Below are 19,494 nucleotides of genomic sequence, written 5' to 3' on the forward strand. Positions count from 1 at the left end.
CAGCACCCCTTCATGTCCTTGAATGTCAACAACTATATTCATGATTAATGTAGGAAAGTATCATTTGATTTTGATTTACAACAAGTAATCAGCATGCTCAAAAACAAGCAAAAAATGCTTCATGAAAGAACAAAGGTTCCCTTCACTATCTACAACATTTTATATGCTGAAATTGCTTCTGGGAGGATTATATGATTCTGTGTCACATCTAAATGAGAATTGTTCCTTCAGTTCAAGAACACAACTGTACATTGCTGTGCAAACTGACCATACACACCAAGCTGCCCTTGAGATTGCTTCCGGCATATAATTGGCAATCTTTCCCCAAATTTACACGTCTGAGACAGATGCATAGATTTTGCAGCAAGCGATGAGACATCTAATGAAAAATCACCATCTCTTAGCACCATTCTTCCTTTTCTAGTTGCTGAAGCTGCTGATCCTTTTTGATCACTTGTAACTACTGATGGTATCTGTAACAGATTGGGATGAAAGGCACTTGCAGATTTCTTATGATAAATTTTCTCTAAGCTCTCAAATGGTACCTCTTCAGTTTCAACCTGATGGGTCTTCTCTTTACTTCTCATAGCACCCAGCATCCTATTTGCCTCCTTTGTTAATCCAATCGCACGCCAAGCATCAGCAACAAGCGAGATAGTAGATTTTTCTGGCTGAACACCAAACTCTTTCATAATCTGGAGTATTTCTTCAGCTTTCCATGGCAGCTTTGTTTCTCCAAATCCCCATATTAGGGTCTCAAATGTCTTCAAATTGGGAGAAATTCCATGTTCACACATCTTATCAAAAACTTTAATTGCATGCTCCATTCTGCCAGAACTGCACCATCCACTCATGATGGTTGTGAAAATCACAACATTTGGACGAACTCCCGATTTCATCATGGCTGCTAATAGTTCTTCGGCTTTCTCCACTTCTTGAGCACGCACATAACCTTTGGCAAGAATGCTGTATGCATGCGCGTCAGGTTTTATGCCAGCCTTCACCATATCATCAAAGATTTGCCTACACTTCTCCATGAATCCGGCTGTGCTCCATGCATTCATGATGGTGCTAAATGTTATCACATCTGGTTTGACCCCAAATTCTTCCATCAACTTCAGCACCTGCAAGTTAATATATGAAATTATTGTAATGATTTGTGGCAACAATTAAAACAAAACACCATTTTGGGCCATTACAAGAAGAAACAGCAAGACAACTCACCTGATCGACCCCATCTCTATCCATGGTATCAACAAAACCTTTAACCAGTGAGTTAAAGACAACGATGTTTGGATGCAGCCCAAGATCTTTTATCCTTTTCATAAACCTTAAGGCCTCCTTCAGTTTACCTTCCTTACAATACCCACTTATGATAATGCCACAAGTTCGTTCATTGGGTTGCACTTTGTTGTTCTGCATCTCTAGAATCATTCCTTCTGCCTTACTTGTTTCTCCATTTTGAGCATATGCTGTTGCTAATGTGTTGTAGGTAACGGCATCAGGTCGCATTCCAGAAGTTACCATCTTATGCACCACATTCCATGCCTCTGTAATGTTCTTCTTCTTACACCATGCTCTGACTAGAACATTAAAAGTCCTTGTATTTGGTTTTACATTTTCCTCTTGGGACATCATCTCAAGCAGTTGCAAAGAATCTTCAGGCTTACCAGAAATCCCATACCCTTTGATCAATGTGTTATAAGTGCTGGTAGTGGGTTTTAATCCACTCTCCTTCATCTTCCTTAAGGTTTCCATGGCTTTCTCTACATTCCCAGATTCCGAAAAAGCATTTATAACAGCATTGAAAAATATTAAATCAGGATTCATTCCATTCTCTTCCACCTGTGATATAACATAAGGAATGGACTCAAAGCGCTTCTGGATGGTCAAGGCAGCTAGGAGGGTTGTGTATGATACCAGTGAAGGCCTGTGTCCTCCTTCAATTAAACCATTAAAAAGGGACTGGGCTTCCTGAGGTCTCCCTCTCTCTATCAAAATGTTCATTAGCCTAGTTCTCGAACGCACAATTCGACAATTCTCTTTGGCCATGCAGATAGAACAATGGGATTGCCTCATTGAGCCATTAGGCTTTGAAATTAGACGCAATTGGTTCTTATCATCTGGATGATTTCCCTGTGGGGTTAAAAATAAAATACCAAAAAGAACATAAATTTTTTTTACCAAAAAAAACCACCTTTAAAGTTCACTGAAACAAATAAAGCAAGGAAATTCTCAGGCTTGTCAAAGTACACACCAGAAGCAGAAGCGGTACAATTAATGCAGCACACAATCAAATCATTGAGCTAATGACACAATACCTTGATGGGTAATGCTTGAACCCGTCCATTTGCAGTAGTGGCAGTTGCTTCTTCATTTTTGTTAGTTGTTCTTAAAAAAGCCTTCTCTTTGCCTGATTCTCCCATATGGGTATGGCTCTGTCAACTTGTCACCGAGTTTGAGTGGGTCTCTAACTTCGCACTGAATACACAGCAAAACCAGTTGATGAATCTTTTCTCATTTTCAAACTTTTTTGGGTCCCTATGGAGAACACAATGATACACCAGAAAATCAAGTTCGGTTCTTCGTGCTCAAGCAACTTGAACATCGACGAAAAAGTTCAATCGCAATGTTTACAAATATCAAAAGCAACCCAACAAATATATTGGTTACTACCAACCAATTCTGTGAAAAAGTTGTAATCTTTGCAGACATTCAAGCTATTGGTAAGCTAGAAACCCAAGAAACAACATTTAGGAGCTAGAAACAAGCTTGTACCTTTTGGCGTTAGATTGCAGACATTTGCAGTCCGTGAGAGAGAGAGACAAAGAGAGACACTGAATATGCTTGTAGACTAATGAGGCATGGAGACCCACCAAAGGGAACATATAATCTGATCTCAGAATGGGTGAGAGACAAGGTGATGGGATAAGGAGGAAAAGTGAGGCTCTGAATTTGTTTCAGGAAATTGGTTCTTGGTTTTCCTTTATTTATTTATTTATTTATTTTGGTCATATGCTTTTCTTTTTAAGTTCCACCATCATGAAAATACATTTCTTCGGAAAAAAAAATCATGAAATGAAAGCATATTTTCAAATTTAATGCATTTCTATTTAATTCTTTTTCTGCTGTAAATAAGTGCTTTTAGTGATATTTCTTTTGTGACAAATATAATTGACAAACCAACCAGTGGGATATTTGCACCAAGGCAAATTTGCCAGGTTGTGAATGGTTGGATAGCTATGACTCGTATGGGTATTGTGACATTCTGTACAATCATTTGAGAAATTTCTCCTGGGTGATCGTTGTACACGTGGTGTTATTAATGTGTGTTATGGTATGGTTATACAATAAATTTATATTTTAGTGTATAAATATCAATAAATATACATGATATAATACATTTGGGTCGTTAATAGTAATAGATGTTCTAGATTCCATTTATAAAGATAAAAAACAAAAAAACGGTTATTGACACTTCAAAAGAGTAATGACTCTCAAAATATAATCTTACTCTCACTAGAGACCGACTCTGATTTGATAATAAGATCATGTTGGGGCAAAAGTTTGGGCTGGCTTAGACCTGTGATCGAGCCCATTTAATCTATTTGTAGGAGTCATTGATGACGATACCATATATGAACAATAGACATGGATCTTCGTATTAACCACACGATTTATCTAAATAATAAATTCACATAAATTTAATGAAATAATCATATAACTAATATTAAGGTCTGCATGGGCACCCTTCACTATAGAATTCCTCCAATTTGCAGCGGGTTATGGGCTGGATCACCACGCATGGGTCCTAGCTCTTAAGCCTACTTACGGCTCTGCGCACTCGGGTTAGTGAGAAAGGACGTTTTTACCCCTAATGGCAAAATTTTCGTTTCTCTTCAGATTTCTAGGAAAATGACTTTCTGCCGCAAAGATGAATTTCCGGAAATTACAAAATATTAGACAGAAACTATGATTCTTCTTTCTTCGTCATTTCCACTTATCATTAATCAGGAAAAAAAAAAAAAAAAACCCACTCTGATTAAAAGTTGAAAACTTTCAGATTAGAGATTCATCTGTATATTCAACCTTGCCAAAAGGGGCACATAAACACTCAGAATCCATTAATATTTTAATAATTCTCTGGTGGGAAATGTTTAGGTTGTGGAAATGGTACCAGAATTCCTTAGCTGTTCATCCAATTAAGACGCAGGTCATCAGCTCTGGTTTGATTTGGGGGTTTGGTGATATAGCTGCCCAGACCATCACTCACTCCACGGCCAAGTCCCAACGTCAAATTCAAACTCAGGTAAAAATACCCATTTCCGGAATTGTTTCTGTTCTCAATTTTCTGTCAACATTTATGCATTTCTTGCTCTTATCCACTGTTTGCCCAAATGGGTCTTGACTATTTTCTCCTGCATTTCATCTTTTGACCCTTGTTCTTGTGTTTATGGAACTGGTTTCTTGTGATTATGTGTTGTGTTTATGCCTTTGCAGCATGAATTTGAAAGAATTTATTGATCTTTAAAGCTGCACACTTTGTTGCTTAATGAATGGCTTGATGGGGAACCAAGCTGAACTGGTTCCTCATGTTTAGGGAAAATGTTCTGTAGCTGCATTTTCATATATCTCATGATTTTGAGCATCATATATTTTGAGGGGATGTTAAACTACCAATTCTTTTTCTTTATTTTTCTTAGTTTACGTGACATTGGGGTAACATGGTGATGTTCTTAAAGGATCCTTCAGTCATATGCACCAAACACTTTCTAAAATGAAGTCATGTTTGATGCTCTGCATTTTCTGGGGCTCCCTTCTGTTGTTATTAAGCCTAACTCACCTAGTGCATAGAGTTCCCCAATTTTGGGCTATATTTTCTTCTCAATATTTGTCTATATAAGAGACAAATATTGACATAATTATTTTGGAATTTCTGAATATATAGTTTTATACTACATGATGAGACCTGTTTTCGCAAGACATTTCCAGCACACATTGTTAATTACCTTAATATGGTTATAGAATAATATATCTATCTTCATCTTCAGGGTGAAGATGAAGATGAAGAGTTAAAGATCAATTGGAGAAGAGTGTGTACAACCAGCTTGTTTGGATTTGGGTTTGTTGGGCCTGTTGGTCACCTCTGGTAAGCATTTTTTTTGGGGGTGAAAAATCGTACATTCTGAGTATGCGGACATGTGATTTTTGAGGGTTATTGATCTGGTTCCCACATCAAAGGGTGATCTAGAATTTTACAATATAAAGGAACCACTAATCATGGGCATTTGAGGCTCCTCTTCCCTTTAGTTTGACAGAGACAGATGGACTGATTTGCATTCCCCAGTTTATGAGTTTGGTTTTCATTATCCTTTTGCAGGTATGAGGGTTTGGACCGATATATAAGGTCAAGACTTCTTCTGCAACCAAATTCCTTTCGTTTTGTTGCTTCTAAAGTGGCAATTGATGGGTTCCTTTTTGGGCCATTGGATTTACTTGTGTTTTTCACCTACATGGGGTTTTCTGCTGGAAAGAGCGTTCCTCGAATCAAGGAAGATGTGAAAAGGGATTTTCTTCCAGCCTTTGTTCTGGAAGGAGGGATATGGCCGATTGTGCAAGTAGTGAATTTCCGGTTTATACCTGTGAGGTATCAGCTCCTCTATGTCAACTTCTTCTGCTTGTTAGATAGCAGTTTTTTGTCTTGGCTCGAGCAACAAGAAGATGCTCCATGGAAGCAATGGTTGAAATCTTTAGTACATTTTAACAAACAAAAAGATGAAGGTGGGTGATTTCCCTTTAACTACAGTTTTCCAGGCCTTGCTGATTATAGTGGATCATACGTCGAAGAAAGTAAAACAGTTGAGTGAGAAAACTGAGGTACCAACTTAGTTTTTTAAAGTTGGGATTTTGGAAGTGATGGATTTGCTCTCATACTTATCCAGTTTTCACGTACAATACAAGTTTTCATGGATTTGTATCCTCAATCCATGTTTCAATAATGATTCTATCAATTTCCGCTACAAATTGTAAGATCTTGCCGGTCTTGCATCACTTATGTTTTACCGTCTTACCCTCTGTAAATATTCTCTTGTTGGTAAATACTGGAAAGGAATTTTTATCGGAAATGAGATTTGATCTCTGATCTTTGCCCATATTCATTCTGTGATTTTTATTGGAAATGAGATTTGATCTGTGATCCTTATGAGATTTGATTGTTAGCATGTTCCATAAAGTCGGAAATGAGATTCAATCTGTTCCTTGCTAATGGCAAAAGTACCTCTTCTTAATACACAGTTCTCTACACGAGGTCCTTTTTGGTGAAAAATTCTCAACTCTCAACAGTTAACAGATATGAACAAGCAAAGCCACTGTATCAAACCCGGTAAAAAAGAGGCTACTATTAAATTATTTACCGAAAAAGGCAATTAAAAAATGGAATATATATAACACAAAATCAAATAAAAAATCATTCCCCAAAAACAAGATTTGGTGTCTCAACTTCAGAATGTTTGCTTGGCCTCGCTGCTGGAGCCAGAAGGGTTAAGACCATACTCACTGGTAGTTCCACTGTACATACTGATGCCATACTCTTCCTTGTATTGCTGGGAACTGTAATATGAATTCCCCAAGCTATTATGTAATGTGCTGTTTCCTGGTGTCATTCCTTCACGAAGATCCGTCAATGAAGCAACTCCTTCTAAAGCGTGGACTACCTGCTCGGTTTGGAATAAGCGTAAAGATTTTCAGTTAATTAGCTAAATCGTTGGTGCTGTGTTATCTCATTGAGCAGGTAGCTAAATCATTGATTGTGTTTCGGGAGTTCGGGGTTTGTTTTTCATTCAGTTAACAAAAAATATAACTAGGAATTACCTGGCTCATTCGTGGTCGAAGCCATGCTGAATGCCGTACACAAGCAGCGGCACAAGCAACCATTCTAGCCATCTCATTGTTGTTGTAATTTCTCTCCAATCTTGGGTCAACAAGAGCATCAAAGTCACCATCTTCCAGGGCTTGAGTGAGCAATGGCCTGGCCTAGAATGCCAAAAAAAGAGAAGAAAAAGAAAACTCAGTCATCTACTCACTCAAATCATACAATCTGAGGAGTTCAAAGCAGAAACTAGGGTCAGGCTCCTTGCAGAAATGCTGAATTTGAACTATGTTATGTACATGTTGGTTTAGCAGCACATATCTCATTCTTAAGAAAGATGACTTTAAGATCGTATCCCATTGTACAGTTTATACCTACTGATTATTGAAAAATAAGGTCAGGAAAATGGCACAAAATGAAGCAGTGATGCAAGAGAACTCACCCACTGAACCAGGCCCTCATTCCTCATGGATTCGATTGTACTGATAGGCGGTCGTCCAGTTATAAGTTCTAGAAGTACAACACCGTATGAATACACATCTGATTTGTCTGTCACCTTACCGCTCGATGCATACTCTGGAGCCAGGTACCTGTATATGTTCATGTACAGAACAATTGATTAAGTTTGTTTCATTCAACAAGGCTAAGTTTATTGCCAAGCACAGACTAACAAGCAAAGCAAAAGTGAGTACGTGGTATGAAATTGGAGTTGTAGTAACAAGAATATCATGTTCTTACCCAAATGTTCCCACAACTCGAGTGGAAAAGTTAGTCATGTGAATGTTGGTATCAGAGAAAGATTTGGCCAGTCCAAAGTCAGAAACCTGAACATAAATCTCAACTTCAGAAACCTCAACATGAACCTGAACATAATAAGTACGGTTAATGTTTGGTCCTACCTTTGCTTCAAACTTATCATCCAGAAGAATATTAGATGCCTTGATATCACGATGAATGATTTTCGGATTGCCTGCAGCCGCAAATGATGTTCAATTACCATTAAACTGTAATGTCAACATTCTCAAGAAAAAGATGCGCAAAATTAAAACTTGAAGAGATATGTGAAAGGAACTCACAATCTTCATGAAGATATGCTAGTCCTTTTGCAGACCCAGTAGCAATTATCAATCTGGTTTCCCACTCCAGAACAGACTGCCCTTCTCCTGCAATGCAGCAATTATCAATCATACTCCATATCTAGTCTTAAACCAATCACTCACAATAGGGCTAGTAATTAATTCTTGAAAACTACCAGCATGGACTTGATTCCCATGTAAGTGGAATTCCAAGGTGTTGTTTGGAACAAACTCATACACAAGCAACCTCTCCGCCCCGGTAATGCAGTACCCAACCAAGGAAACTAGATGCTTGTGATGAACCCGGCTAATGATGTCAACCTCAGCTTGAAATTCTCGCTCCCCTTGCCGGCTTCCAGTCATCAACTGCTTCACTGCAACTTCTTTGCCACTTGGAAGCACACCCTTGTGGACATACCCGAAACCGCCTTGCCCAAGAAGGTTGGCTTCTGAAAAGCCATTGGTGGCCACCACCAATTGATCATATGTGAAAATCCCATTTGAGACATATGAGGGAAAACCAGCTGGCCTTTGAGTTTGAGGTGGATATGGGATCTCAGACCGGGATATGATTGAAGCAGAACTAGCAGTGCGGCTCATGGGAGATTGCGGAACAGAGGTTCTGGATAGCACCCTGATAACATGGACCCCTGGTGAAGGAACAGCATAACAATCATCTGCCAATGCAACCAAAGCCACAGAGTACATTAGAAAATTTAATTAATTACATACAAACCTATAAAGACGATTGATTTTCTAAATTGGACATGAAAATATGTAGCAATGAATCTTGTGATCACCTTTTGGGCAAAAGGATGGTGTTTTATGATGATCCTCCAAAAGGGCACTGTTGTTTTTACTCCTCCTACGTTTGTAACCAAGAAATATAATGGCAAGCAGAAGCACAATGGCAACAAGTCCACCAATGACACATGATCCAGCTATGAGAGCTGTGCTCATATTTGGTCTTGGGTTGTGAACTTGCAAGGTGGCTGGCAGTGAGGAAGATAATGGTGGATGAAGCATTAATTGGGGTGGCATTGGCAATGTTTTTGGAGGTGGGTTTGTAGTATTAGTTTTGTTAGATGAGGGTGGCTGCAGGGTGCTGGCCAATGTGGGCGGCAGCTGCAGAGTACTAGGGGGCAATGCAGGTGGGGGAGAGCCGTGGCTTGGACTCGCTAAAGGCGGTGTCTGAGTTGCTGGTGGCATAGTTGTTGCCAATGTAGGTGGTGGGGGAGGGGTTGATGGGGTTGTTGGAGGGGAAACATGTAGTGGTGTTGGTGTTGGTGTTGGTAATGGTGATGGCGGGTTTGGAGGTGGCGGTAGAGAAGGTTTGGATGGCAATGGAGTTTTTGGTGGCGAAGAAGGTGGAGGTGGAGAGGTGACAACTGAAGGTGGTGGTGGTGGTGGAGTGAAAGTTGTTGGTGGCAACAGAGCTGGCAATGGTGGAAGCTGAGGCGGTGGAGATGTTAGAGGAGGCAGTAGCGGTGAGGACACAGGAGGAGGGGCAGAGTTGGGTATAGGTGGCAGGGCAGGAGGAGTAGTGGGTAAAAAAGGTGGGGATGGGAATGGTGTTATCTGTGGCAATGGTGGTGGCAACAACGGAGGCAATGGGGGCGGCAATGACGGTGACAATGGGAGCGGCAACGACGGTTGCAATGGCAGTGGCAATGGTGGGGTGGTTACTGGAGAAGCAGCTGGAGGCAGTGACCATGGTGGTGGTGAAGACATTGTTGGTTGTGAGGTAAGATTTTGGTTGAGATACTTAACAGGGGGTCTCAGAGAGAATATTTAGCAACAAAATTCGGCGGTAGATATAAATTATAATATTAGATAGACAGGACATAATTGAGCAGAGCCCGTGAACGACATTTTATAATTTTCTAAACTTCTTTTCTAACTAACCTTTGCTTATTTTATTTATCTAATGTTGAATGGGGCAGTGACATGTGATCATGTGATCAGTAAGACAGTAACTAGTTGTTGCTGTCGTTGGAAGTGGAAATCCAGTTCACCTTCCACTGTCTCACTAGGCCTATAGGCCACTACAAAGGTTTCATCGTCTGATATGGGTGCCAAGAGCAGATATTTGGGTCTATGGATGCTCAAAAAACATACGTAAGGGATACCACCATATTCCAAGTCAATCACACATTGCAACTTTTCTACGTAACAATACCTAATTGGCTTGAAATACCGCCACCGTGGTATCCCCGTTGCCTGGAGAAGATGGAAGTTCTTCACCATGGATGCTCCTGAAGCAAAAGCAATCATAAAAGTTATGAGGCTCCAGAACTCCCCCATCACTCACCCATTCTGAGTTTCTCTTTTTGTTCTCTTTTCAACTTCTCAAGGTCACAAGACGGATTGAACAAAATTGTCCAAATTAGGGGAGGGGACCGCAAACATCACATTGACACATACAAGTCGATTGATTTTTCTTGTTGGCAGTGTTCTACTAGGAGATGCTCCAATTAAAAAGTAAAAAGATACAGAGAAAGATGTAAAATTTGGGTAGACGACAGCAATGCTTGGTGCCCACAATACAAGTCTCAAGAGTAGTAGGATCCTGTCTTCTTCTTGGAGTACCTTTTTTTTTTTTTGGAGGTGGAGGGTAGGGTCTTCTTGGAGTATTTGGTTCAAGGACTGACAATCTTGTTTTTCTTGGATTGAAATATGAAGCTTTTGATTGAACTCCCATCCTTCGTTTCAAACTGCAAAATCCAACTTGAAAGGGTTTTCACAAATTATCATCTGGTGGTTGATTTGATCATGACTGATGACCTTCCTCTATGGTGGTTAATTTTCCTGTATGCCAATAGGAACCCTTTTGGTTGACAGGAACAGAATAGAGGATTTGCTTACATTTCCTCTCATCATCAAATGGACCGCTGTAACAGATGCTACGAAAACCCAGCACATTTCATATCATTCAACCTGTCAGATAACCCGGCTCTTCGATAGCCAGCAATCAACAGATCATAAGTTGATTTTGTAAGTTCATAAGAACCCTTCAGACGTTCCAAAAACAGCTCCAGCCTATCATGAGCCGAGCACCTGAAGTACGAGCAGATTACCTTTTCAACAACATCATGATGTTTAAATGACACTCCTTGTTTCAGCATCCTCCCCACAGAGTACTCTACATCATCCAATCTATCCAACATGGCATTCAACCTTATAATCCCACAGTGGACCAGCAACAAAACTTCTGAGACTTGATTGGTCTCCATTAAATCTACAAGTAGCTCCTCCAATTTCTCCACCATCCCAAGTTCAATATACAACCCCACAACCATCTCAGCCATCTTCTCATTGATCTTCCACCCAGCATCCAACACTATCTTCATAAACTCTTTAACTTGACCAAAGCTCCTCCTCTTACAAAGCCCTTCCAGCATATTCTCCAATATGGGCAAGTTGGGCATGAGCCCTGATAATACCATTTCTTCATAGAACCAATCAGCCAACTTGAAATTGTTCAATTTGATGCAACTGGAAATCAGAGTTTGATAGGTTTGAACATCAGAACTGAATCCAGCAGCCTTCTTGGCAGAGTACCAAGCTTGCATAGAATCAGCTTTGCCTAACTTTGAGAATGCAGACATGAATGCATCATAAGTGTCAGAATTGGGTTTAAATCCCTCTGAGCTCTCCATTATCTCAAATAGGCTGAAGGCTGTCAACACATTACCTGAAGAGAAGCAGGCATGCACCAGGGAATTCAAAATAGCAGAAGTGGGTTTGATTCCATTGGCCTCCATAGAAGTAAAGACTTGCATTGCAAGTGGGAGATTCTGAATTTTCCCACACAGAGATATCAGCTCAGAGTACCGATCACGATCTTTCTCATTCTCCTCAAGCAAGTTCTCCAATTTCCACTCCAAAACCTGACTAACCAAACAATGTGCATACGTGTATAAGCAGAAATTGGTTTAAATCTTCTCCCAACCAAAAAAATAAGCAAATGATACAATTACATTAATCAACCTTAATCTTATAAATATATAATGGGTATTCCATCTCAATTTCTTTTCTCACTAAAACAACATAAATCATTTAATTTCTATTAGTTTCTAAGCAACCAAACAGAGGGTGAGGAAATAAAAAACTTGTAAAGAATCTAACTTTGAGCTACAACTATCGCAATTGATGGGTGATTATTACCAAGCGAGATTTATCAGGCGAGGAAGAAGACGCGAGAGAAGTGAGGAGGGTTTCCCAGGAAAAATCAGAGCTTTGGAGGGCAGAGAATTCCTCGGAACCAAGTATGCTTTTGATGCGTGAATTGGGTTCCTCAACCAACCTCTGAAGCAAACTTGTTTGGTTACTCAACCATCGCTGAGAGCTACTAGAAATTGCCAAAGCCTTGGTTCGTAAACTCCTCCTCGCTGCTGACAAAACTCTGCAAACTAACGCCATGGTTCTGTTCTTAGTTCTTACTGTACTGAAGGCAGAAGCAAACCCATCCCGATAAGCACCAGAGAGGTGAAGGCAGGCCCAGGCCCAGGTCAAAGCCCTATCTTTCTCTTCCCTCAAAGAGAAAAAGAAAATCCTCATTTTTCATCTCTTTCGTTCCATTTTACAATTAATCAAGTCACGTTAAGTTATGGGTTTTGTTTGGTAAGTGATAAAAGCTAAAATGAAAAAATTCAAGTAGAAAAGTTTCTATACAATAAAATGACGTACTTATTCTGCCCAACGTGCCTGCTTAAAAATGAATCACATACAGGAATTTTACACTCATGGTACACTGAAAGCTTCAGAAACTTTGGGGGTGGTGGCTGGGGTGCACAACAGTAACAATGTTCAGGTTTTACAACATAAGAAAGAAAAAAAAAACATTTAAAGAAAAAACCCCACTCACCCCCTATGCAATCTCATTGTAGATTGATCTACAGCTACAAAATCACTCTCTCTTTCTCTTCCTTTTGTCTCCTGAGGAAACTAATCACTTGTGATCTACTTCCAGCTAAGGATTTATCTTGATGTGCTCATGGCATGCCGAATTTGGACAAGGCAGACTGGAACACGGATGAAAAGGGCTGGGTTGCACTTTGATCATCGGCTTTAATCTTTATTTGAGCTTTGACGGATGATGTGTTGACCATACACTCTACCAAAAATGTAGAAGATTCTTCTGCCTTTTGTGCAAAGAAGAAAAACTTGAAGTTGGGGGATTGGCCACCGGATGCAATGCAGTGAATGGCTTGGCCTTGCATATGCCGCAGGAGTGCTTGAGGCGTTGTCAATGCTGCAACTCCTTCAGGCGTAATAGAACACTCCTGCACCAAATAATAGATGTCATTTGTAAACAAAAAATAGAAAACAACATTGCACAGAAAAACAAATACTGATACAAACATTATGCAGTCCAAATATGGATTGCAAGGTATACCTGTGATAACGATATCGGCAGTTGGCGCCATTTCTGCTGAAAAGTGGTTGGATCCAGAACAGCTTTTGGGTTAAGCTTCAAAGGAGGAGGTGAAGGTGCAGGCGCGGGTGCAGCAGGTAAACCCAAGCCAAGTAGATCATCAATTGCAAAGCCAGACTGTGGAGCATTTCCTGGCACAGAGGGATTTGAAATCGCCAACTCTGACATTTGAGAAGTGGGAACAGACACTGCTGAAGCATCATATGAAGGAGCACTATATGCAGAAGAATTGTTATTGAGACCTCTTGTCTCTTCCTTCTCTGAGGTACTTAAAAGAAGATCCTTATCATTTGCCTCAACTCTATGAGCTTGAGCAACAGTATTTGCAGATTCTGTCCCAATAGATATATTTCCAATTTCGTCTGAAAACTCAAAGGGCCCTCTGTGTTCCTTATAAGTAAACATGTATGATGGCTGCAAGCATTTCAAAACGTCAGTCTGTTTGAGGCCTGCCTTCGACAAAACTCTTATATGTTGTAAAAAAGCCAAAATACCACCATCAATTAACTAAAGATGAGCAACGTATGATGAAAACTTATATTCATACATGTATTGTGTGTGCCTTGTGTTCGCCTATCCTGACACCCAGGAAAGGGACTGGAAGTGTTGTTTTTTAAAATCTGAAGCCATTTACAAGGGAGGAGAATTACAACTACCTGCTGATATACAACAGACAAACTGTTAAATTCATCAAATATCCGATCTTTGATTTCACTGCTCTGGGTATCAGCAAAGACAGAAACAGCTTGCTTTGGAGGGTTCACCACTTGTTCTGCTGTACTTATGTTATATTGCAAAAGCCTGTAGTAGAATAAGGCTCTATCATGAACATCCTGCAACCAACTAAAATTTTATTGAACATTCCTAAACAAAATACGACAAACTTTCTCGCGAAAAGAAAACAAACATACATATGGAATACTTTAAAGTTAACTGTATAAAATAACAACAAAACCCAACAACATGCACCTGGTGAAAATCAGCAAGACCTGCAGCCAGTGCAGCTCCCAAGGATTTCTGAGTCTCAGGTGGCCTCTTAAAAAAGCACTTCATTACTGCTGTGAGTAGGTGTAAGCGAACCTGTGCAATGAAACCGTCCCATCACTCAAATCAGAGGTTCAATTGAGGAATTTTTACCATTAGAGGTTCAAAAGTATATCTGTAGCTGCAAAATGCAAGAAGACCACAAAGATCCTATAATCCCAAAGATCATACATATCCACAAAGATCCCACCTTATGTGCACTTAAATATATACCAACACTCAACCCTTGTTTTTTATGAATTTCCAAGCACTAGGATTTGAAACCACATTGGCCGTTCCATAGAGACTGCAATGCTACTTTTTGTTTTAATACAAAACAGGAATATTCTGAGTAATTTACAACCAAAAAGAGGCCAACCAGGATATGGATCTTCATCAAACAAGTGAATAAACACTTCACCTGAACAAAATAATAACTTAAATATCTTGTTTTTAATACATGAAGTGAAGACATTGACAAATAAACCATGGCTCATAAATATTTTCTTTCTTAAAAAAAAAAGGTAAAAAGAAGGCGTAATATAGAGGGAACAGAATGGCAACTTAATAAATTACCTCAGCCGAATGCTCATCCTCCCAATTTTCAATCAAACTCTCTAAAATATAAGGTGCGTCGTGCATTTCATGAGAATACTCCCCAAGCATCCATATAAGAGCTGCCTTGGCCTTGGGTTCTTGAACATTTTTGCTGCTGATGTTCCCAACAACTGCAATGCAATCATGACTCCATTGTGGATATTTCCTCAGCAGATCTTTTACAAGAACCTGTATAAAAGAACTCCAAACTTGAGGGAATCTGGCAAGCTATCTGGGTATATAAAATTGATCATGTTATTTCTTTGCTTTTATTTTCATTTCTTCTTTTATAAATATATTTAACTGAACACTAATATCTCTTAGCCATTTTAATATATCATTCAGGAATGTACCACAGTTAACTGGTGCACTTAGATTTACCATTATAAGTACCAAACAGGATTCAAACATGATGATTTACCAGAGCTTCAGCAGTCACATAGTCCTTTTCCATCTCCAGAAATTGAAGAAGCCGATCAACAATTGCATTCACATCATACTGTTGTAGAGCTATTTTCCCAACTGCACGGATTGACTCTCTTGCAATGGGAATATCAACATTTGCAGCATATTCACATAATTCCGTCACTGAAATGAAATGAAGAAGGTCATGCATCAATCATACTTGAAAGCTAACAAGAATAACAGTACCTGTGACCAAAGAGTGGGTCACCACAAACAAGGCGGATTTTACCATGTCACACACAGATGCACAAACAGACAATTGCTCAAGAATCTGTACTTAATTTCAGTTGGTGTTTTCTTACCAATTTCATAAGTGTTGCTCTCATTTGCCACTGCAGTCAACATCTCAAGCTTCAACTTTTTAACATAAGATGGCTCATTGTACTGGCAATAGAAGTGTTTATAGTCTGAAGAAAATATGAATGGTGCACGAGTCACCAAAAGATGCAGGTGGCTTAGAACTGCATAAGATTGCTCTGGACTTCCTGAACTCACTAAGGTCAGGAGAGGAGCTTTAATGCGTTCATATACCTAGCCAGTGAAAAAATACAAATCTTTCATTAGAGAAGTGGTTCTCATAAAAATAGCACGAGTAAAACAGGATGGGGCAAAATGCAACACTGGCATAGAAGTCAAAACCATCAGATCCTGTAAGCATATTTCTTTTTCAAACTAGAATTAGTTTGTATACTACAATGTTTAATTTTCATCTAATAAAAAAACAAGGAATGTGGAGACAAACAGCGAAAAGTTCTTCTATATATAGTAGCTCCTATATGATTATGCAACTACAAGAGGTTTCCCTTTGTAACACATAAAAAGCTCCATTTCTTCCTACTTTTTAAGTTCCAAATTCAAAAGAAAAAAGGAAGCGAATTTATTTATGCCTACCTGCTGATGAACATCAGTCATTGACAGAGTCAATTGAAGAAATACTTTTGTGGTTGCTAAGACAACAGCACCATTTGCATGCTGAAGTCTATCCTCGAGCAGATTCATGACATCAAATATCTCATTGCTATCTGCAGGTACATATTTACCTACCAACTCAAGTACAAGACATTGTGCCCATTCACTAAACTCCCTGATCCTGCATAAGAGAACATGCACCAAACTCAACTGTTGTTTTCTTGACACTAATTTGAAGAATACTGGAATTGACATTAATTTCATTTTGAAGAATAATGGCCCCAGGTGAGCACCACCCCCATATTACTTGGGCTTTCTACTTATGCGGCTATGTGGCACGGGGAAGATCCCCCATTAGATAAATTAAATTCACTACAACATCATGATGCAGAACCCATATGGAAGAGAGAGAGAGAGAGAGGAAGGAACAGCTGGTTCCAGTATTCATGATAATTCAATCACATCCGAAGCTATACCATGGGCAAATTATAAAGAGAAATCCCATATCACATTTCCAAATCATATCCTTAATCACATCAAATTGCCCAATCAAAAGGTATTATTTTTTCATCATTTTAACCACACATTAATTTTGTCACGCTTTTATTTTATTTCACCTTATTTGAGATTTTGATTTAAATTTACACCCATGCTCAGATTCCATGTCATAGTGTGCAAGTCACTACATAATCAAAAAAGTTCTTAGAAAGTAATGCGCCCAATATTCTGACCACCGAAACGTGACCACAAGATCAGTAGAAAGTGCTTCTCATAACACTAAACCAATTAAGATTTAACTTTCACGAAATTGTGCATCCCAGAGACAACATGCAGAATTAGTTTTATGGTCAGTTCATGGAGAACCTACCTATTCAAAAGATAATATATAACTGGCTTGCTGAGCAAAATTTCTCTCTCCCTGGATACTTCCTCGGACGTGCTTCCTTCTAAGCTCCAAATCTCTTGTAAGGCAGACAAACAATTTGCAACCACCTGACAATATAAGAATATGAGAGTGCCCTAACTAAAAGAACATACGAAAACTTCCTGAATCATCTGAAACGTTATAAAATGGAGAAAACTTTGAGGCAAAATTTAAGAAACTAGAATATAGAAATCATCTGAAATAGTGTTTAGCAACAATCACCTGTGTATCACGGTCATTAAGCAACAAATGCTTAAGCATTGCTGGGAAATCTGCATCAACACAAGTTGAAGCTGATATATGATACAATTTGAGAACCCCCATAACCGCTATCATCCTCACATAGCTATTATTGTCCTTCAAACCAGCACCCAAGGGCCCCACCAAATACTCCACCAGGTTTGCCACCCGTAGCGAACACAAGCTCCTCAATGCAAGTCCTCGGATCATCGGGTCCGCATCCTTGCAATCTCTTTGAAGAAAATTGATCGTCAGAAGTGCAAGGTCCGGATTGACCTTTGCATAATTCCCAACGTAGAGATAACACATTTTCTTCAAAACGATATCCGATGTTGCTGAACACATGACCATCTCGCCAAAGACAGAAGAGACATCAATGCCGATTGTCATGTAAGAGATAACCTTCTTGAATAGCTCCCGCTTTGAATCATCTACTCCCGGAGCCCGGCTGCCGGCTAGATTCCGGAGTTGTGATTTCACATCGGCAACTTCGCCTTTTCTGCTTGGAAAGCAAGATTTGAGCTCAGATTCAAAGTACAAGTAATTGATTAACGGACATGCATGTTGCTAGTCAGATTAAACCATGCAACGCCTGATTCTGGGCAAATGCTGAAACCCTTGTGGTATATCCTGCTTTCTAAGTTCAAATAAAGTTTTCCAAGATGCACCAAAATCAGAGCAGCATAAGCCACAAATATTATCAATGAATGTGAATTCAGCTTTGCTTGGTTTCTTGTAAGAAGTTAATTAATTCAACCTCTTTTGCACAGTTCCTCAGTAACCAAATTAACAGATAGAGTGATTGTTAGCATTTGGATGATCGATGCATATGGGCTGGCACATTCACTAATTTCTGAATCGGAGTAAAAACATGCATGCTTTCGAACCACTAAAAACTAGTCCCATTGTAAACTCACTAATCGAAATTCCTCGGTTGTTTGTCATTTTCTATCAAAAACCTTTCTCGGAAGCCAAACAGGAATTAGGAGGGACTAGGGTTGAGAGAGAGAGAGAGAGAGAGAGAGAGAATCTGGACTTACCCGGAAGGCTGAGACGGTGACGAAGATCGCTGAGACTGTGCCGGAGGAGCCATGACCAATCGGAATTGAGGTCAGCCACGGCTATGGTAGTGTACAGTGCGTTCAGAGATCTAACCAAGGACGCAGAGTTGGGCGTAAATCTCAGAAATAAAGTTGAAAACTTTGAGGATGAATCTTCCACCTTCACTCTGGCGAGAGAAACTTTTTCTTCACGATGATCTTGACGTGGCTAGATCAGATTGCTTCTCTGCATATTCACGCGTCTCCCGTGCTCAACTGTGTTTGGCTTTCTTTCTTCTCTTTTTTTTTTTTTTTTTTTTTTCTGGTGGTCCAAAATTAGATGCTGAAGGCCCAAACAACAATAAAAACAAAAGAATTAGCCCAATGGGCATATACAAAAGACTATTGGCCTTGCTAGCCCAACAATTTCATATAAAACAACCGAATTACATTTTTTTTAGAGAGAATACACATTTTCTTTTCTCAATCAATGGAGAAGTGAAGGGATTCCAACTTTGAATATCTTTCAATATTGAAATGTTACTAATACTAATGCTTTTTGTGTTTTGACAAAAATCAAATCTGGTCCTTATATTTGCAAAAAATTTCACTTCGATTTCTGTAGTTTCAACAAATTGATTATTATTGTTTGATATCATCGTAATTCAGTGGCACATTACAAATTATATCAAATTTCTTTCAATCTCATTTTAAATTTCACCCAAAATATACCTACACGTCAAGAGCACATGCTTACTTTGTCATTAAATTGGACAGAAATTTGAACATATTCTTGACTTGTAAGGACATCAAACTACATCAATAAAATTATCATAATTGAAACTATAAGGACCGAAGTGGAAAATCCGACAAACTACATAAAGCAAAAGTGATGTTTTGCCTTATTTTCTTGT

The 19,494-nt window shown here is 39.2% G+C and overlaps 5 protein-coding genes across 7 annotated transcripts; 1 reads left to right on the forward strand and 4 right to left on the reverse strand.

Moving 5' to 3' along the window:
* Positions 1-15: 15 nt before the first annotated feature.
* Positions 16-2,982, reverse strand: LOC110761285 (Tetratricopeptide repeat (TPR)-like superfamily protein). Of its 2 annotated transcripts, none has more exons than XM_021963731.2 (4): positions 2,779-2,982; positions 2,322-2,481; positions 1,225-2,136; positions 16-1,124 (listed from the first exon to the last, which is right to left on the reverse strand). In XM_021963731.2, exons 2-4 carry the CDS (start codon positions 2,424-2,426, stop codon positions 228-230), a joined length of 1,914 nt encoding a protein of 637 aa, XP_021819423.1. In that variant the 5' UTR covers positions 2,427-2,481; positions 2,779-2,982; the 3' UTR covers positions 16-227. The 2 variants fall into 2 exon arrangements, with proteins under 2 accessions (XP_021819423.1, XP_021819422.1); XM_021963730.2 differs by having other exon boundaries at positions 2,322-2,541; positions 2,779-2,981.
* Positions 2,983-3,925: 943 nt separating this feature from the next.
* On the forward strand, positions 3,926-6,152 carry LOC110761228 (uncharacterized). The gene is made up of 3 exons (XM_021963656.2): positions 3,926-4,309; positions 5,052-5,149; positions 5,381-6,152. Exons 1-3 carry the CDS (start codon positions 4,154-4,156, stop codon positions 5,787-5,789), a joined length of 663 nt encoding a protein of 220 aa, XP_021819348.1. The 5' UTR covers positions 3,926-4,153; the 3' UTR covers positions 5,790-6,152.
* Positions 6,153-6,383: 231 nt separating this feature from the next.
* On the reverse strand, positions 6,384-10,194 carry LOC110761224 (proline-rich receptor-like protein kinase PERK5). Its single transcript, XM_021963650.2, has 8 exons — positions 8,745-10,194; positions 8,121-8,621; positions 7,945-8,031; positions 7,768-7,838; positions 7,607-7,692; positions 7,311-7,458; positions 6,871-7,032; positions 6,384-6,713 (listed from the first exon to the last, which is right to left on the reverse strand). The coding sequence occupies exons 1-8, from the start codon at positions 9,673-9,675 to the stop codon at positions 6,501-6,503; spliced, it is 2,199 nt and encodes a 732-aa protein (XP_021819342.1). The 5' UTR covers positions 9,676-10,194; the 3' UTR covers positions 6,384-6,500.
* A 319-nt stretch (positions 10,195-10,513) lies between these two features.
* On the reverse strand, positions 10,514-12,526 carry LOC110761226 (uncharacterized). 2 transcript variants are annotated; one of them, XM_021963652.2, is made up of 3 exons: positions 12,112-12,526; positions 11,639-11,834; positions 10,514-11,530 (listed from the first exon to the last, which is right to left on the reverse strand). In XM_021963652.2, the coding sequence occupies exons 1-3, from the start codon at positions 12,502-12,504 to the stop codon at positions 10,848-10,850; spliced, it is 1,272 nt and encodes a 423-aa protein (XP_021819344.2). In that variant the 5' UTR covers positions 12,505-12,526; the 3' UTR covers positions 10,514-10,847. The 2 variants fall into 2 exon arrangements, with proteins under 2 accessions (XP_021819344.2, XP_021819343.2); XM_021963651.2 differs by having other exon boundaries at positions 10,514-11,834.
* A 107-nt stretch (positions 12,527-12,633) lies between these two features.
* Positions 12,634-18,850, reverse strand: LOC110761223 (adaptin family protein). Its single transcript, XM_021963649.2, has 11 exons — positions 18,581-18,850; positions 17,523-18,039; positions 17,244-17,368; positions 16,358-16,556; positions 15,769-15,997; positions 15,423-15,589; positions 14,981-15,190; positions 14,351-14,461; positions 14,038-14,214; positions 13,343-13,795; positions 12,634-13,229 (listed from the first exon to the last, which is right to left on the reverse strand). Exons 1-11 carry the CDS (start codon positions 18,631-18,633, stop codon positions 12,939-12,941), a joined length of 2,532 nt encoding a protein of 843 aa, XP_021819341.2. The 5' UTR covers positions 18,634-18,850; the 3' UTR covers positions 12,634-12,938.
* Positions 18,851-19,494: the final 644 nt, after the last annotated feature.

The sequence above is a fragment of the Prunus avium genome, chromosome 1 (genome assembly GCF_965620075.1).
Source record: "Prunus avium chromosome 1, drPruAviu1.hap1.1, whole genome shotgun sequence".
NCBI lineage: Eukaryota > Viridiplantae > Streptophyta > Magnoliopsida > Rosales > Rosaceae > Prunus > Prunus avium.

Coding starts and splice junctions, on each gene's coding strand:
- LOC110761285 (XM_021963731.2), bottom strand. CDS start 2,426: ATGGGAGAATCAGGCAAAGAGAAGGCTTTTTTAAGAACAACTAACAAA. Junction 2,137..2,321: donor TTCAAGCATTACCCATCAAG/GTATTGTGTCAT, acceptor TTAACCCCACAG/GGAAATCATCCAGATGATAA. Junction 1,125..1,224: donor ATAGAGATGGGGTCGATCAG/GTGAGTTGTCTT, acceptor ATTAACTTGCAG/GTGCTGAAGTTGATGGAAGA.
- LOC110761228 (XM_021963656.2), top strand. CDS start 4,154: ATGTTTAGGTTGTGGAAATGGTACCAGAATTCCTTAGCTGTTCATCCA. Junction 4,310..5,051: donor AACGTCAAATTCAAACTCAG/GTAAAAATACCC, acceptor CTTCATCTTCAG/GGTGAAGATGAAGATGAAGA. Junction 5,150..5,380: donor GGGCCTGTTGGTCACCTCTG/GTAAGCATTTTT, acceptor ATCCTTTTGCAG/GTATGAGGGTTTGGACCGAT.
- LOC110761224 (XM_021963650.2), bottom strand. CDS start 9,675: ATGTCTTCACCACCACCATGGTCACTGCCTCCAGCTGCTTCTCCAGTA. Junction 8,032..8,120: donor TGGGAATCAAGTCCATGCTG/GTAGTTTTCAAG, acceptor GCTGCATTGCAG/GAGAAGGGCAGTCTGTTCTG. Junction 7,839..7,944: donor AGCATATCTTCATGAAGATT/GTGAGTTCCTTT, acceptor TTGCGGCTGCAG/GCAATCCGAAAATCATTCAT.
- LOC110761226 (XM_021963651.2), bottom strand. CDS start 12,504: ATGAGGATTTTCTTTTTCTCTTTGAGGGAAGAGAAAGATAGGGCTTTG. Junction 11,835..12,111: donor CGCCTGATAAATCTCGCTTG/GTAATAATCACC, acceptor TTGGTTAGTCAG/GTTTTGGAGTGGAAATTGGA.
- LOC110761223 (XM_021963649.2), bottom strand. CDS start 18,633: ATGGCTCCTCCGGCACAGTCTCAGCGATCTTCGTCACCGTCTCAGCCT. Junction 15,998..16,357: donor TGACTGATGTTCATCAGCAG/GTAGGCATAAAT, acceptor TTCACTGGCTAG/GTATATGAACGCATTAAAGC. Junction 14,462..14,980: donor AGGATGAGCATTCGGCTGAG/GTAATTTATTAA, acceptor TTCATTGCACAG/GTTCGCTTACACCTACTCAC.